The sequence below is a fragment of the Aphis gossypii genome, chromosome 1 (genome assembly GCF_020184175.1).
Source record: "Aphis gossypii isolate Hap1 chromosome 1, ASM2018417v2, whole genome shotgun sequence".
NCBI lineage: Eukaryota > Metazoa > Arthropoda > Insecta > Hemiptera > Aphididae > Aphis > Aphis gossypii.
Window position 1 is genome coordinate 12,152,724 of NC_065530.1, and position 16,033 is coordinate 12,168,756.

The following is a 16,033-nucleotide window of genomic DNA, read 5'->3' on the forward strand; positions in this document are numbered from 1 at the left end:
CTACAATACGTATATTTTATTACGCGATTTTTTTATTGTTTGTGTTTGTTTCATGACTCGACACACAACTGTTACGCTTTTTTTAATAAAACAAAATAATCGGTAATCGAACGGTACAAAAAAAATTCATTTAAGCAGTAATCTTTCAATATACAGACAGGTAGGTAAAATATTACAGTAACAACAGTACCTACATCAGCGGTCCCCACTACGCGGCCCTTTGACAGATTTAGTGCGGACCGCCCTATTAACAGCACTACAATACTCTTTCCTAACAATATATATTATAATATATATAATTTTTATATTTTTAATAACTATCATTAATAATGTATGCGGCCCGCAAATAATTTTCAAAAATTACATTTGGTCCTATCTAAGATCCTAGTGAGGACCGCTGACCTACATAGTACATATTATTTATAAACGGATCACGATTCACGACACCTAACCCTGGTCTGATATAAGCAAGTACACCATAATTATTGTGTATACATAATATTGCAATGTTATCCGCGGTCGCCAAAAGTAAAGGGTTCTATTGTATAATAGAATTTCTGACATGTCCAACATCGATACGCTGTTTACAATATTATCGTTTTATATAACTATTTCGATGCGACCTACAGCTCTGAGATAGCGGTCTTGAAAACCGCATTACGAGTAAATCTAAATAGATTGTAAAATGTAAAATATTATTGAAACTATTTTGTATTTATTGTCTTGAATGAAATTTGGTATTAGATATCTATGATTTTAGTGTTATTGATTTGTCTAAGAATTGATTTTCATCGAACAACTCGTATTATAAGCGTTTCCTCACACATATAATATACAGTATTTATTAATAGTGTTTTAATTTTTAAAATATGAAATTTATCTTGAAATTTGTAATTCATAGTAAAAATAATAATTCTTATCTCTTTTAATATCATATTTTTTAAACATGACTATAAAAAAATCAAAGACATCGTAGATGTGCCACAAATTAAGAATAACATCAATAACCTTAATAATAACCTTTTGTATTTTCTAATTTTAGTTTTTAAGTGTATGTCTTATTTGTATATATTTTAAATAAATTTGAAGTGAATAAGCGCAACAAGTGCAAACGCATATTATATTAGTTATTATATATGTTACAGTTTTTATAGTGCACTAAATTCTCAGCATATATAATTAATCGATTATAAACCATAAGTTTTAATACGTGTAGAAAATATTATTATTAATAAAATAATAACAGTATGTTACGCTATGGATACTTTTATAAAAAGCTCAAAAACACTAATATTAATAATTCTTGAAATGGTATACATTTTTTTGTTTTAAATAATATATATTCATGTTTTCTTGTAACGGTTGGGTAAATTATCATCCCAAGCCGATGTTTGCTATATATACTCGTATATATTTAGGAAACAATATTATACAACGAATCAATAAGAAAAATTAAGTTTTTATTTACATATCATATATATTCAACAATACATATTTTCATATTTTCGAATACATTTCAATCAGAGTTAAACAATTTTTATTTTTATTAAGTTATTTAATTGAGAATATATAAGTAACTCGAAGGGAGCTGCACGTTACATCATCACGTAGTGACGTGTCGTCGCCCTTGTTTCCTGGTTATAGATGTGGGTAGAGAAGAGTGAAATGAGGCCGTTCATCGGAAGTAAGCGTACGGGGAAGCCAGGGTCTTGGCTACGTATGGGTAAGTGGTGTACGACGAGACGTAAGGGGCGGCGTACGGGGAAGCAACTGCGTACGGGGCGGCAGCGTATGGAGCGGCTACGTAAGGGGCGGCGGCGTAGGGCGCAGCTGCCACGTAAGGTGTGGCGGCCACCGGTGCGGCGGCCACGTAAGGTGCAGCGGCGGCGTACGGTGTGGCGGCTACGTAAGGTGCAGCGACGGCCACGAACCGTTTGCCACGATCGGTACCGGAAACGGCAGATTGGGCAGATGTGGAAGGCGACGATTTGACTTCTTCGGTTGCTGGGGCGGCAGCAGTGAAGCACATGACCGCGGCGAGTACTGCGAAAGTCACCTGAAACACGAATAAATTGTATTAATTAATTAATTGATTTTTCGAAGCGGTTGTTAATTTTTAGAAATAAATAAAATAGTGATAACGTCCAAATTTTAATTACTAATATCATAGCAGAGTTGAAAAAAATCACCATTAATCACCCGCAGTGTGCATTGGTAAATATACTTATTAAACACATTTCACGACGAATTTAAACAGTATTATAAGTAGACAGCGTTATGAGTTATCTTTATAAGTTTATGACACCTGATAATCGTGCATATTATAACATAACTGTTATCATATATCTAACGAATACTTATTAAATTTATAATATTATGATAATAAATTAATAACTGATTGCGAAAAATGCAATAAAAAAATGTAGTATATCTTTAGGCATATTATATGCCGTGCATTATAATATGTTTATTAGGTATTTAGGAGTGATCATTTTTGAAATTCATAGAACCTCGTGAATTCGTGATGTAGCAATATGAATTCGAGTATTTGACACAGACAGATTATTTTCAACACACACAAAAAATGAAAAGTAAAATAGTAGCAATATTGCGCATATTATTATGATCACAAAATGTTCGACAATTGACCTGTTGAACGATAGAACTTTTGATTCGACTTACTTGGAATTGCATGGTGATTTTGATTGTGAGCTACTTAATTTTCTCTGTTAAACGATAGAGACTGAAGACAGACGAATGACTGATACTTACTACGAGTCAGATCATCCGTTTTATATCATCCGCATTTAGCTCAGTGACATTGACGCCCATCAATTACCATTCTGCTCACGATATCCATATCCAATTAGAAAACGGACACCAGCGCCAATATTATACGAACATAAGAAACAGTTCAATACGTTTCAGGTATTCACAATTCACTGAAATCTTCAAAAATAATCCAAAAACATATTAATGATGCACAACTTCATCAATTACTACATTTGATAATTTACACATTATATGCTGTAATTGAATATATATAATCTCGAGTTGAAATATTTGCTTAATAGTTAATAATCTACAGGAGTTGTATACCTATTCAATAGAATATCGCTTATACAAGACCTATATATTTGTAGCAATCGAGCTATGTAGAATACTTAAAAATAATACAAACAAATTCCATAAAGTAAATTCACGATTTTATGTATGAGTAAAATTGACATTTTTTAAGTATAACTTAAATGAAAATTTAAACCACCTCCACCAAAAAAAAAAAAATCTGGTTACGTTACTGTTCATATATATTAATAATTAAATATAAATTGAATTACATATATCACAACTAAAAAAAATTTTAACTACAAGACAAACAACTTATCAGAAACCTTATATTAAATTTTTAAGTTTTTTAGGCATACAAATTTTTTAATTGACATTTAAAAAAAAAATAAGTACAAGTTAATACAGTGTGAAAGATCTAAGGACTGGGAGTATGGGAAATTTTACAATACTTGCACCCTAAAAAATATTGGTGTAGTTGAAGCTATAGAGTCTATAGTATAGACTTTAAGTGTTTTGCTTTTATGCATAAAATTATTTTTATATATTTTTTAGCAATAATTATTTTAACATACGAAGTAAACTATATACATCTAATGTGTACAGCATGGCGGTTTCCTACTTGTCTCTTGTCAACTTTGTTAATTGTAGCATTCAATAAATAGCATAAAGTTCATTATAATATATTATGAATCTATTTTATATACCTATCACTTATATTTTATAAGCCGTAAGCGTACAGGATCATTTTCCACCTCACTAGTCACTGATAATAAATGATACAATAGGTAGAAAAAATAAGTTTCTTAATTTATTATGTTTTAGAACTAATTGAGTTAGGGATATTATAATTAAAACTAGTTAGTTAGATCCTTTCATATCTATACACACTACAATACAGCAGCTATTTATATATATATATATAATAATTATATAGACTAAATTAAACATAGGTATTATATAAGTATAAAAAAATACTATTAATTTATATTATTTAAATGATGTATAATATGAAGTCTATATATTATACTATAATATATTTATTTTTGATTTGTTTTATTATTACTACCTACGAAGAAGGAATGGTACCGTTTTGGTATTTTATTAAAAATTGCGTATGCGCTGGCATGTTGTTCCAAGGTTTTGAGTTTTTGGAACGGTACAGCCCAAGAGTATTAAATAGACATATTATTATACAGTGTCAATGATAATCCAGAATGATAATTGAATTAAAATATATAAACCAACTGCCAAAATACCTAAAAAAAAAAAAGAAAAGATTGCGTTTACTTTTAAATTATTACATATAAGTAGGCAGACCATACGGCCATATATGTATAAGTGTGTAACACCACACGTCAACGTTAGCTGAATGTCATTCAAATCCGTGAACGAGTCATTTATTATTCAAAGATGGTCGTCTGATAAACACAACAACACTGTCCCATGTTATTATTATTACCTATACGTTTGAAAGTGGCCATCAGAGTGTGGAAGGTGAATCAAACTTCAACGGAATACTCGAATAATTGTATTATTATCAATGTTGGACAACAACGAGGTGTTTGGCCGACAACTTGTAATAATAATGAGAAAAAAAAATGGAAACTTTGCCAAAAAACAAAATCAATAATCAATATAATATGATTAAATTAAATCGTACACATAATATACTGTTACGGTTCATACTGCTTTTATAAAACTTTCCCTCTTACGAGCAAAGAGAGGAATTTCGCTTTTTTCACCGATAAAATCCTATTCTTTTAGGTACCTATATACTATAACTACTATATAATACCTACACATTACACTGTTATAATAATATGATATACTTATGTTATATGGGTGTTGATAAAATATCGTAAAAGTATATTTAAGCGAAGATGTCATCATTGACATCGACTCAATACATTATAATTTTATTAATTTTAATATTAAAATGTTTTTTCGTGTATATGATCTCAAATAATAGAATACTATAACTATCTACAATCAATTATCGAAACCTAATTGTAATCTTATAATTTTTTTAATATAGCATTATTACAATATTATTATACAATATACATATTATGATTTTCATAATAATAATCATTATTATTTTAACTGTATATTGAACTTTATTTTAAAGTTTAAACTGTCGTGTAGTGCTCAGCCCGTTAATAAATAATAAATAATTTAATTATAATTGGGCATCGACGTGTTTGTGAGTTGTACGGCAACCCAATAAAGACGCAAAAGAAATAGGGACGCCAAAATACACCTTGTTACCCTCAAAATGACTCGCTTGTTATTTCATTTAATACTATATTGGTCACTATATTATTAAATATTTACATGTAAATAACTATTGATTTAGATATGTTATTATTAATAATATATATATATATATATAATTATTATTTTTGCATAACATTGTACCTATTAGTTAATTTTTACGTCTTAAATAAGGCTTTGCACATGTGAGTAATTGTTATTGAAGTTATAAAAAACTTGCCTATCAAAAATTAAGTGAAAAAACTATCAACGATCTTATTATCTCAATATTTAGGACATTCAAATATTAATTGAACTGCTCAAATAACTATTTGAAATTAAACTCATTTGCCTATTATCTTTATTGCTATGATTATAAATAAAACCACTTATCCAATGCACCTAATATGAAAAGGTCATGATATTTGTCAAAATCATAATATTATAAATACATACATTTGTATTTTTATATTTTTCACGACCTCTGTGTGACACACTGGATAAACACTATACGAGCAAACGTTAATGGCGAGGGGTGTATATACATATATATTATAGATGTATTATTGTTGATTTTATACGCTTGATAGTATATTTTAAACTATGTTTATGTACATTTTACAAATGTCAGTAATGCTCTTCAAAAAAGTCTCAATATTTTATTTTGTACCTATACAATTTTAATGACCCGTCGGGCGTTTAATGATATAACTATAGCTTATAAAATATTCCATTATATCATAATAGGTAGGTAGGTATAAATACAGGGTGTCCCCAGAGGACTTAGCCATTGTAATATATCCTGAAATAATGGAGATATCATAATTCTGGTTTTTTCAAAAGATTCGCAGAGACAATAACCCTTAATACACAAAATAATTAAAATGGTTATTACCATAAAATGATTGTAGTTTTTAAAAGGACTAACTGCTGTTAGTCTATACGCAATGAACACGCATAAATAGTAACTAATATAACTAATATTTAGAAAGCTACTTTTATAGTTAATATTTAGAAATATTTATAATTTGGTATTATAAATTATCATTATGTTTTTAATATTAGGATTAATATAATTGTGGGGATACGCACAATCACATTATTGTTTTTTTTTTTAAGAATAGTTGAGTTTTCATAACTTGAATTTCAAAGGAGGTAAAAATTAATTCGACTATAATGTGTACATAACTCGGATTTTATTTTTAAAATATGAACAAATTCAAGTTAGCTATTATTATATGTGTAATTAACTACAGTTAAAATTTGAAGACTACATTTTAAAACATAATAATTCTTACAATTTAGAAAAATAACTTAAATAATAGTTTGACGTTTAGGTGTATTTTATTTATTCGTATGCCACATAAGGTTATATTGAATACCAATTGACGACGTATTGCTGTTTTTCTCGAAAAATGATAGGAAAAAAATTTAATTATTACTGGTTATTAGTCGTGCCTATTCAAGGAGCCTTTGCAGAGATGAGTGGACTGCTAGACTTTGTGTTATAAAAATAGTTTACCTACTTGAAATTTTGAAAAATAATTTTTACATGTGATAATCATTATCACATAACTGTATAATGCATAAATACTATTGTTATATGAAGATAAAAGTCGGTTAGTTTTTTTACTACTATGAAAAGTATAGGTACAATTCAATTTTAACCTTAATCGCCACCTCATCCCACCACCTAAAAATGTGTTCCAGTGACAGCCTTTATATATATATAATCAAAATATACATTTTACGTATGTTTATAGTTTATATGTACCTATACATGGTATATTGGTATATACACCATAGACGCGGTATGTCAACGTCAAGTATATGAATTAGTGAATTTAAAACGCGTGCGATGACGAGCAATGGAATACTGAAACACGACGGACAACGGAATATTATATAAATTACAATGAATATATCGAAACTGTGTGTAACTTTTATTTTAGTTTTTAGCAGTGTTTACTAGTTGCGGACCAAGTAATAAAAACCATGCGTGAGTTGCGGATGAAATCTAAAAAGGTATAATACATACGAATTGTGGGCATAAATGTAGATGTTCGCTAAATAAAACCGATTAAAAAAATTATAAACATCCCGATGCATTGTTTTTCACACCGGTTTGGTCTGGTAAATTTGTAAAATATATCACACTGATCGCGGACAAATTTCCAATTATAATTTTTAATATACAACGATTATTGTTTGATATCGACGATTATTTGACTGACTATTTAACAACATTAAAATCGTGCCAGTACTTTTGAGACGACCGTATACAAATATTTGGGCGCCCGGGAATTGGGCCACATTTTAACTACCTGTTTTGTATAAAATATTAATTGTTAACATTTTTCTACCCGGAAATTGGGCCACAAATTAAATCTATATTTTTAAAGTGTATCCGGAGATTGGGCCATAAAAGTATAGCACACAAATATACTATTAATATGAATATAATATAATGTTTATTAACTAATTATTATTTTTTTAACATATAAAAATACAATTCGTCAAATAATTAATATTTTTTTTAAAATACTTCTATACAGATTTAATTAATTTAATATACAACAAGGTCCATAAAATTAGTCAAATATGAAACAATTTTTATAAAGAATACCAATACTCATTTTACAAATATAATATAAGGACCATAAAGTTAGTCAAAAAATAAATAATATGAAACAAGCATTTTCTAATAGGTACATAAAAATAAATATAATACAAAACATTTAGATCCATAAAGACAGTCAAATAATAAATAGTATGAAATAATTTTTTAAATAACATTATACAGATTGTAAATATTCAAATTGGGTTTTTTCCCCTTCTTCATATTTTTTAATTTCATTAAGAATAAAATTTTGTCGAACTAAAGTTCGTTTTCTTGTTTTTATTGTTCTTATACTTCTTATCTTAATATAAACTTCTGATTGGAGTTGCAATAAAACATTAAAAAAATTAAAAAATATGTATATTTGGATGTAACATATAGAAATTATTTTGAAATGTGAATGAAAAGACTCGACGGAATTATAGTTCGAGTTAGGTTTCATAATCTTTGCACACTACGCGTATGACTATTTTTATCCATTTCATTTGATGACAATTGATAATTCTATATCATAAGATATTGGATAATTTATTACCTTTTGATAAGGCATACGCAGTCACTTCAAGTCAAGTTTCATATGCGCTGCAGTATTGGGAATTGTATCAATTTATATAAAAATATGTATTATATTAAATATTATTTTATTACAATTTAAAATGTAATAGTGGCCCAACCACCGGGTCTGCCTAGTGCCTATTATAAATATAAAATTTTAGTGGCCCAATTACCGGGCCTACCTGTAATAAATATAAAATTTTAGTGGCCCAATTACCGTATACCTTTGGAAAAAAAGGTGAATTGTGGCCCAATTCCCGGGCGCCCAAATATTTAATGCGTATATACTATATAGGCACCTATTGCAATATTTAATGCAGTCATTAGGTTTAGCTAAACTGTATAATACTAAATAGCATTGATTATAAAATAGTTTATTCTATAGGCGGATAGACTATCACACAATAACAAACAATTTATACAACACACATAACTATTGTAATCGTATTATTAATACCATTTGTTTACTGCCGTTTGTCAGTGCCTTCTGCGTACACGCACGCCCTTCAAAAAACCTACGTATACGATCCAATTCGCGTGCGTTTAAAAATTTACAATAATATTTTAATCGATCGAATCGTGTGTTTTGGTAATTGACGATTTCGATTTTGTCCTCATAGGTTGGTGGCGAAAAGCTAATGACGAATTTATTTACCAAGGTCAACAAAAATATTATCTTGTTCGTGATTATAATTATAATAGATCATGGACAGTAAATCGCATAATATAACCCATAATCGTATTATTATAATTGTGTGAATGATAATTAAAGACACGTGAATTCATAAAAACATTAAATATTCATTACTTTTACTATATACTGTAAAACATACGATATACCTACTGCAGCTTGTATAGCTTCCTTAGCACAACATTTGAATGATGTACTACTTAAATCAACTTAAAAGCCTTATTTATTTTGCATTTTTGATTTTGTAAATCTTTTTTTAGAATTTTCAGTTTATTTTTTATTTTTATTTTTTGCTTTTTCAATATTTTGAATAATATTTGTCAGTTAAAACTTCACACAGTTTATAAATTGTTATTTAATTTTCTTCAACATTTTACAATATTTTCTAAAAGCAGGTCACACTTAAAAGTTTTAATAAAATAAAAAAAAACATTCAAAATCAACAATCACATAAAACGTGTATCCAAAATTCACTTACGGCACACACACACACACACACACACACACACACACCTACGTTTAAGGGCGTTGAACTATTTGATGGCTGTCCGATAAATAATCCATTCAATATAATATAATATTTTACTAGCCAACAAATATTTTATTTTGTACAAACATCGATTATAAATTATTATATAACCAAGAAATTTATAATATATAGGGACAAGGACATGGCATCACTCTTTTTAACACCACGATTTTTGTCAATAACACATTTGTTCAAGATTTGATTTGTTTCAAAATATTTAATTTTGCCATATTATGAATTTATATAGAACTGTCTAAAGCCCTGAAGGTATAATAACATCACAAAAAAAGTGGCCATTAAATTGTTTGGAACAAAAACGAGTCACCTATGGCTATCTTTATAATATTATCAATTTAAAGCTGCAGTTGAATACATATTAAATCTTTAAAAATACATTTAAAATCCCAAAAATCAATGAAATCCAATATAATATATTACAGAATCATAATTTAAAAATATAAAAATCTATTAAATATAAAATATTTTAAATTAAAGATAGATTTATTAATTAATGGATTCAAACCTAACCTGAAAATTAATGGGGCAAAAGTTATTTCTTATACATTTTATAGTTTTAATTTTTTTTAATACCTATTTTATTTTGAAATATTGCAGATTCAATAAATTAATAATTGTTTGATGAATTCATATTTATGACTATCTACTTAAAATAGTTTAATCCCTTCATTAGTTTATGGAAATATTTAATACTTTAATACAACTCACTTTCCTAGCTATCGTAATAGTTTAAAAATACTCATTATTGATCGTATTAAAATCTATAGATTTTTCAATTCCCGATTGATCCATTTTCACCTACAATCTGAAATCGGGATACATTTATTGATTCACAATTTATGTATTAGAATGTTTAATAAGAATATAGAAGTTTATAAAACAACAGTAAAGAATTGTATCATAACATTGATTAAACATTGACTTATTACTCAATAATAACAATTATAATATTAATTATTAATATATCATTAAGTTTTTCTAATTCTATATTACACTTACAATAAGCAAATTGTTAATTATAATTATTATACGAGTAATTAGTAATCACACTATAACATGATATCTAACATTCAATTAAATATTAATATGTAAATGATAGTACCACATTAATACCTATTTTAAATAATTCATTTTATACCTAAACATACTAAAAAAGCCCCATTTGAATATAATAACGACAATTTTGAAAACTTAACTTATGAGCCATGGCTTATTATTGCTTGTGTATTGTTGGTATAAAGAAAAGTGAGATGAATTATTGATTTATGTTGTTTTTTCTGTTTCTATTTCTGCTTCTGCTTCTTGCTTTTTCACCAGCGAGTTGTCCTTGTACTTAACAATTTCAAATACTTTTTCGCCAAATTCTAATCGAAAAGTGCTGACGTCTATTACCTCATAAAAATTTATCTTGTTAATTGAGGAGTAATGTAATTCTGCGTCGTAATTAGAGATATCTTTTTTGAAATTAAATATATCATTCATTATTACTTCTGTATCCATTCCTAACTCCAAAGCAGATAAACGATCTTGTGCTTTGTTCGCAATAGTAGCAAAGAAAGTCGATATTTGATTTCGTAGGATATCTGACGTAAGCTCTCGGAGTTCCAATGTGATATGATTCTCTTTGAGAAATTCGTTAATAATAATGTTTAAATCCAAGAAAAAATCTACATCATGCCCAAAAAAGGCCACCTTGTTGGCGAAAACGACCAACGCCTGCTGGATGCTTGAAATACAAACCCGGAGAGACCACGGCGTGGATGATCTCTGGTCGGTGTACCTCACAGCCAATAACGAGTGCGCCACCAACGTTTTCACAAACTGAATCTCACACGCTATGCCCAGCACTCGTATGCCGAACGCCAGCTGCTGGCCCGTCGACCCCTTGTGCACGACCAGGTGCTCGATGATCTTTTGCGGCGTGATCTCGGTGGTCGACGGTTCCCTCAGACCCATGTCGACCAGCATGCCGCCGAAATCCAAGGCGTTCACATCCATCGCGTGGCCGATTATATCTTTCCATTCCCGGTCGTTAGCCAACACCCCGCGCAGTATGTTGAGTCTCGCTTTACTCGGGTTGGGCATGAACACCAAACACCGGACGGCCAGCAGAGCGCTCAGGACCGCGACGCACACGCACAGAAAACGCATAGCGACGACGGCGGACGTATGTATTGTGATGGACTGTTGCGGGGTTGCACTCGAAACAAACTTCAGTTGCTTATAGAAACGTATTCCCTGTCTCGGGACTGTATGGTTTACAGCGATACCGACGAAAGCTATATACTCTACAGAATACGCAAACCCACCGGCGCGGTCGCGACGTTATTGCAAAATGCGAGTGATGTGAACCGCCACTGTTGTTTTGTTTTCGCGAAAACCGCGAGTGCCGAGCAGAGCAAACATAGCTCGCGACGCACTTGGGGTCATAATATGTGTATATGGTTTCGGTTGCACGGAGACATTTGCGAATATCTGTAAAATGTGTTTGCCACGTATCATATTATAATATACGGTATTTCGCACTTGCGCTCAGGCAGTGGCGTGTGGCAAACGATTTTTTTTTCACTTATGAGACCCGTAATTGCAACAATTTTACTTCTCCTATGAAACGGCTGCTGCAGTTTACGTTAGAATTAAATTAGAGACATCGTGAATTTTTCCACGCGCCGATTATACGATAGACGCCAACTTAAAGTTCCATCACCCCGCCACTGAATATAATATAGTAATAACTAATAATAGTATGTTATTGTTGTGTTTGATTTCGACTGACATAAAAAAACAAAAAAATTTCATATAGTTTCTGTCTGCAAACCCGAACAATAATTGCGTGTATTGTATATACACGCATACGTATAGTATGTATACTGATAATATGATTATTGGTCATACGTGGTTTTCGTCAAAAATATTATTACCCTAATACCATAAAAATGTATTAATTGCATGGTTCATTAAAATTTAATGGACCATTCTTAAGCCATTAAATCATGTGTGACTCGCTATTAGTTCATTAAATATTTAGTGATTATTCTTGAAATGTGCATTAACACACATAAGTCAATATAATAAATTGGTGTACATGGGACCAGAGCAGACCTAATTATAGAGGAAGGAACAACAGGTAATTTTCCGAAGCTCAAAAATCATTTAATCGGGAAATTCAAGAATTAATTTAATTTACATTATAATAAAGCAATATTTTTTTAAATCATAAGAACATTAAGAACTACATATTTTATTTTTTACCCTATATTGTAAATGTACGTTTCTTAATTTCTTTCAATTGTATAATATCAATACATCCCTATATAATAAAAATTAAACTAAAAATTATCAATAATAAAATATTAAATTTATTAAATTAATAAGGCAACTTTAAAGTTGTTTTTATTTTTTATTATGATGAAAAGAATAGTTCACATTATTCAAAATAATGCACACATGCATATAAAGCTGCTTCAACCACCTGCAGCGCAAATTATTTATTTGTTTTGGTCTATTGTCGTTTTATGCAAACACAGGTTCGATAAAAGCTTAGAGGTAGACTCATATTTCTTACAGTCGCAATTGGCATGAAAAAAATATTACATTGTTGATATTAAAGCGTCTTAAAAACTACTCTACCGTAATATAATAAATGTCGATGAATATGAATTATAGTTGTTATAGTAATTATTAACATATTTAACTCAATAAGTCGTGTATTAAAACTTATTAAACAAAAGATATAGTAAACTCGAATACCTTTAACAGTTGAAAACACTATTTTTTAAATGCTTATTTTTTAAATTTACATCCAAACAAAAAATATTCATTTTAATACAATAAAGTAAAATTATTTAAAACACTATATTGAGTGATACCATATAATATATAAAGCATCATAATACGGGCATTTCAATTACGCAAAGTTATATTATTATGATAAAATAATATAAATATTATATCGTGCGTATCCATATAATCTGTGTCTCTTGGACAGCGTAAAGAATAAAAAAAATTCTCTACAGATTAATACAATATGATGATTTACGTATTACCATTGATTATAGTATTATAGTACTTAAAATCAATGATATGATAGAATAACTAAAATATTATATATTACCTACCATGATTGTGCATTGTTAATAATAAATTCTGCCATCGGTTTACCATTGACCCAAAATACAATACAAAATCTCGATTTTGTTTTGTTTATCTTTTATCAATTTAATTTTTATAAAAGAGAAATCCAAATAGAATAAACAGACGGAGTATTTAAAAATTGTACAGCAATATAATAATAATATAGATAATAATGTGTTTAAAAATTATATAATTATTGTAAAATATTATAAATTGTTCAAAAATCAATTTTTAGCTGAGGCTTAGTCTATAAACGATAGTTTTATACGGTGTTTATGCATTTTTTAAATTTTAAATCTATAAATGCATTGATTACAATGCTACATTATAAAATATGAATAAAGTATAAAGTAATAAAATACAGTATTTTACAGGATTTTTCAAGAACTATTTATTTTTAAGTAGGTACAACATAGTTTTTCTAAAGCAACTCAATTACCAAGGCCGTATACATTGTACTGTACCTATACACATGTGCCATATCGCGACATCGATCCATCATTTAAAATCGTCGCTTTCTATAACAACTCCGATGACACACACCTGGGGTAAGGTAGCGTCCTCAGCGGGTAGAATTACAAGTGAACCCAAATATCTTGTAAAAACTTTAATATTTTTGTGTAAAAACTTTTTTGTACTTGTATAGACATCGTATATCAGATATCTGATATTCGGTTCCGGTACTTTGCTGTTATGAATTCGTTTTAAATAGGTATTCATGCTATCTTGTAATGGTCAGGTTAATTATCATCCCAATATTAAACAAAGATTCGTTATGAAAAATTAAGTTTTTATTTACATATCATATATATTCAACAAGACATATTTTCATATTTTCGAATACATTTCAATCAGAGTTAAACAATTTTTATTTTTATTAAGTTATTTAATTGAAAATATAAGTAACTCGAAGGCAGCTGCACGTTACATCATCACGTAGTGACGTGTCGTCGTCCTTGTTTCCTGGTTATAGATGTGGGTAGAGAAAAGTGAAATGAGGCCGTTCATCGGAAGTAAGCGTACGGGGAAGCCAGGGTCTTGGCTACGTATGGGTAAGTGGTGTACGACGAGACGTAAGGGGCGGCGTACGGGGAAGCAACTGCGTAAGGGGCGGCAGCGTATGGAGCGGCCACGTAAGGGGCGGCGGCGTAGGGCGCAGCTGCCACGTAAGGTGTAGCGGCGACCGGTGCGGCGGCCACGTAAGGTGCAGCGGCGGCGTACGGTGTGGCGGCTACGTAAGGTGCAGCGACGGCCACGAACCGTTTGCCACGATCGGTACCGGAAACGGCAGATTGGGCAGACGTGGAAGGCGACGATTTGACTTCTTCGGTTGCTGGGGCGGCAGCAGCGAAGCACATGACCGCGGCGAGTACTGCGAAAGTCACCTGAAACACGAATGAATTGTATTTGTTTTTGGTTAGATACTTAAAAGGATTTACGCGCATTACACATGTGCATAATATTAAATGTATTTTAAGAGGAATGGAAATAATTATAAGCGGAAATGGGTATAAGTTATGTTTTTAACACTGACCATCATTCGTGATAACTATACTTTCAATCGCATACTATAATACCTACCAAATACTTATTAAATTTATAATATTTTGATGATGGATTAATAACTGATTTCCTAAATAGTGTAATATCAAAAAATAACATAAATACTTATAAGGGCATTCTGTGTATCAGGTGTGATTATTTTTGACATTTATAGCTCGTCTTGATTCGAAAGCATTCGAGCATTGAAACACTAAGTCACTGACGGATTATTTATAATAGCTCGAGTTTTATTAGAGCTATATGAATAGTAAGGTATATTTATCATACTCGTATATATATATACTTACATTTGTATTGCCTATGTTTTCAAACACATACAAAATTAAAAGTATTAAATGTATGATCTCGAAATGTTCGAAAATCTAACGACTTAACTGGGAACTTATATGATTCGACTTACTTGGAATTGCATGGTGATTTTGTTTGAGAGTTACAAGATTTTCTGCGTTGAACGAATGCGACTGAAGACAGACGAATGACTGATACTTACCACCTGCTAGATGATCCGTTTTATACCGATTCGCATTTGCGCCGCTCAGTGCAGACAGTGACGCCCACGAATTACCATTCTACACACAATATTCATATCCAATTAGAAAAC

The 16,033-nt window shown here is 30.0% G+C and overlaps 2 protein-coding genes and 1 long non-coding RNA gene across 6 annotated transcripts in view; 2 read left to right on the plus strand and 1 right to left on the minus strand.

Annotated features, from left to right (window-relative positions):
- LOC114122193 (kinesin-like protein KIF19) overlaps positions 1–16,033 on the plus strand; it is a 42,205-nt gene that overhangs the window by 15,545 nt on the left and 10,627 nt on the right. The gene's annotated exons all lie outside the window — the stretch shown is intronic.
- LOC114122157 (testis-specific gene A8 protein-like) lies at positions 1,440–15,985 on the minus strand. 3 transcript variants are annotated; one of them, XM_050197086.1, is made up of 2 exons: positions 15,833–15,859; positions 1,440–2,056 (listed from the first exon to the last, which is right to left on the minus strand). In XM_050197086.1, the coding sequence occupies exons 1-2, from the start codon at positions 15,842–15,844 to the stop codon at positions 1,676–1,678; spliced, it is 393 nt and encodes a 130-aa protein (XP_050053043.1). In that variant the 5' UTR covers positions 15,845–15,859; the 3' UTR covers positions 1,440–1,675. The 3 variants fall into 3 exon arrangements, with proteins under 3 accessions (XP_050053043.1, XP_050053042.1, XP_050053041.1); XM_050197085.1 differs by lacking the exon at positions 15,833–15,859 and adding an exon at positions 2,683–2,846; XM_050197084.1 differs by lacking the exon at positions 1,440–2,056 and adding an exon at positions 14,643–15,254 and having other exon boundaries at positions 15,833–15,985.
- On the plus strand, positions 1,726–15,257 carry LOC126548954 (uncharacterized). The gene is made up of 3 exons (XR_007603071.1): positions 1,726–1,875; positions 15,041–15,073; positions 15,110–15,257. It is a non-coding gene; the product is annotated as an uncharacterized LOC126548954 (long non-coding RNA).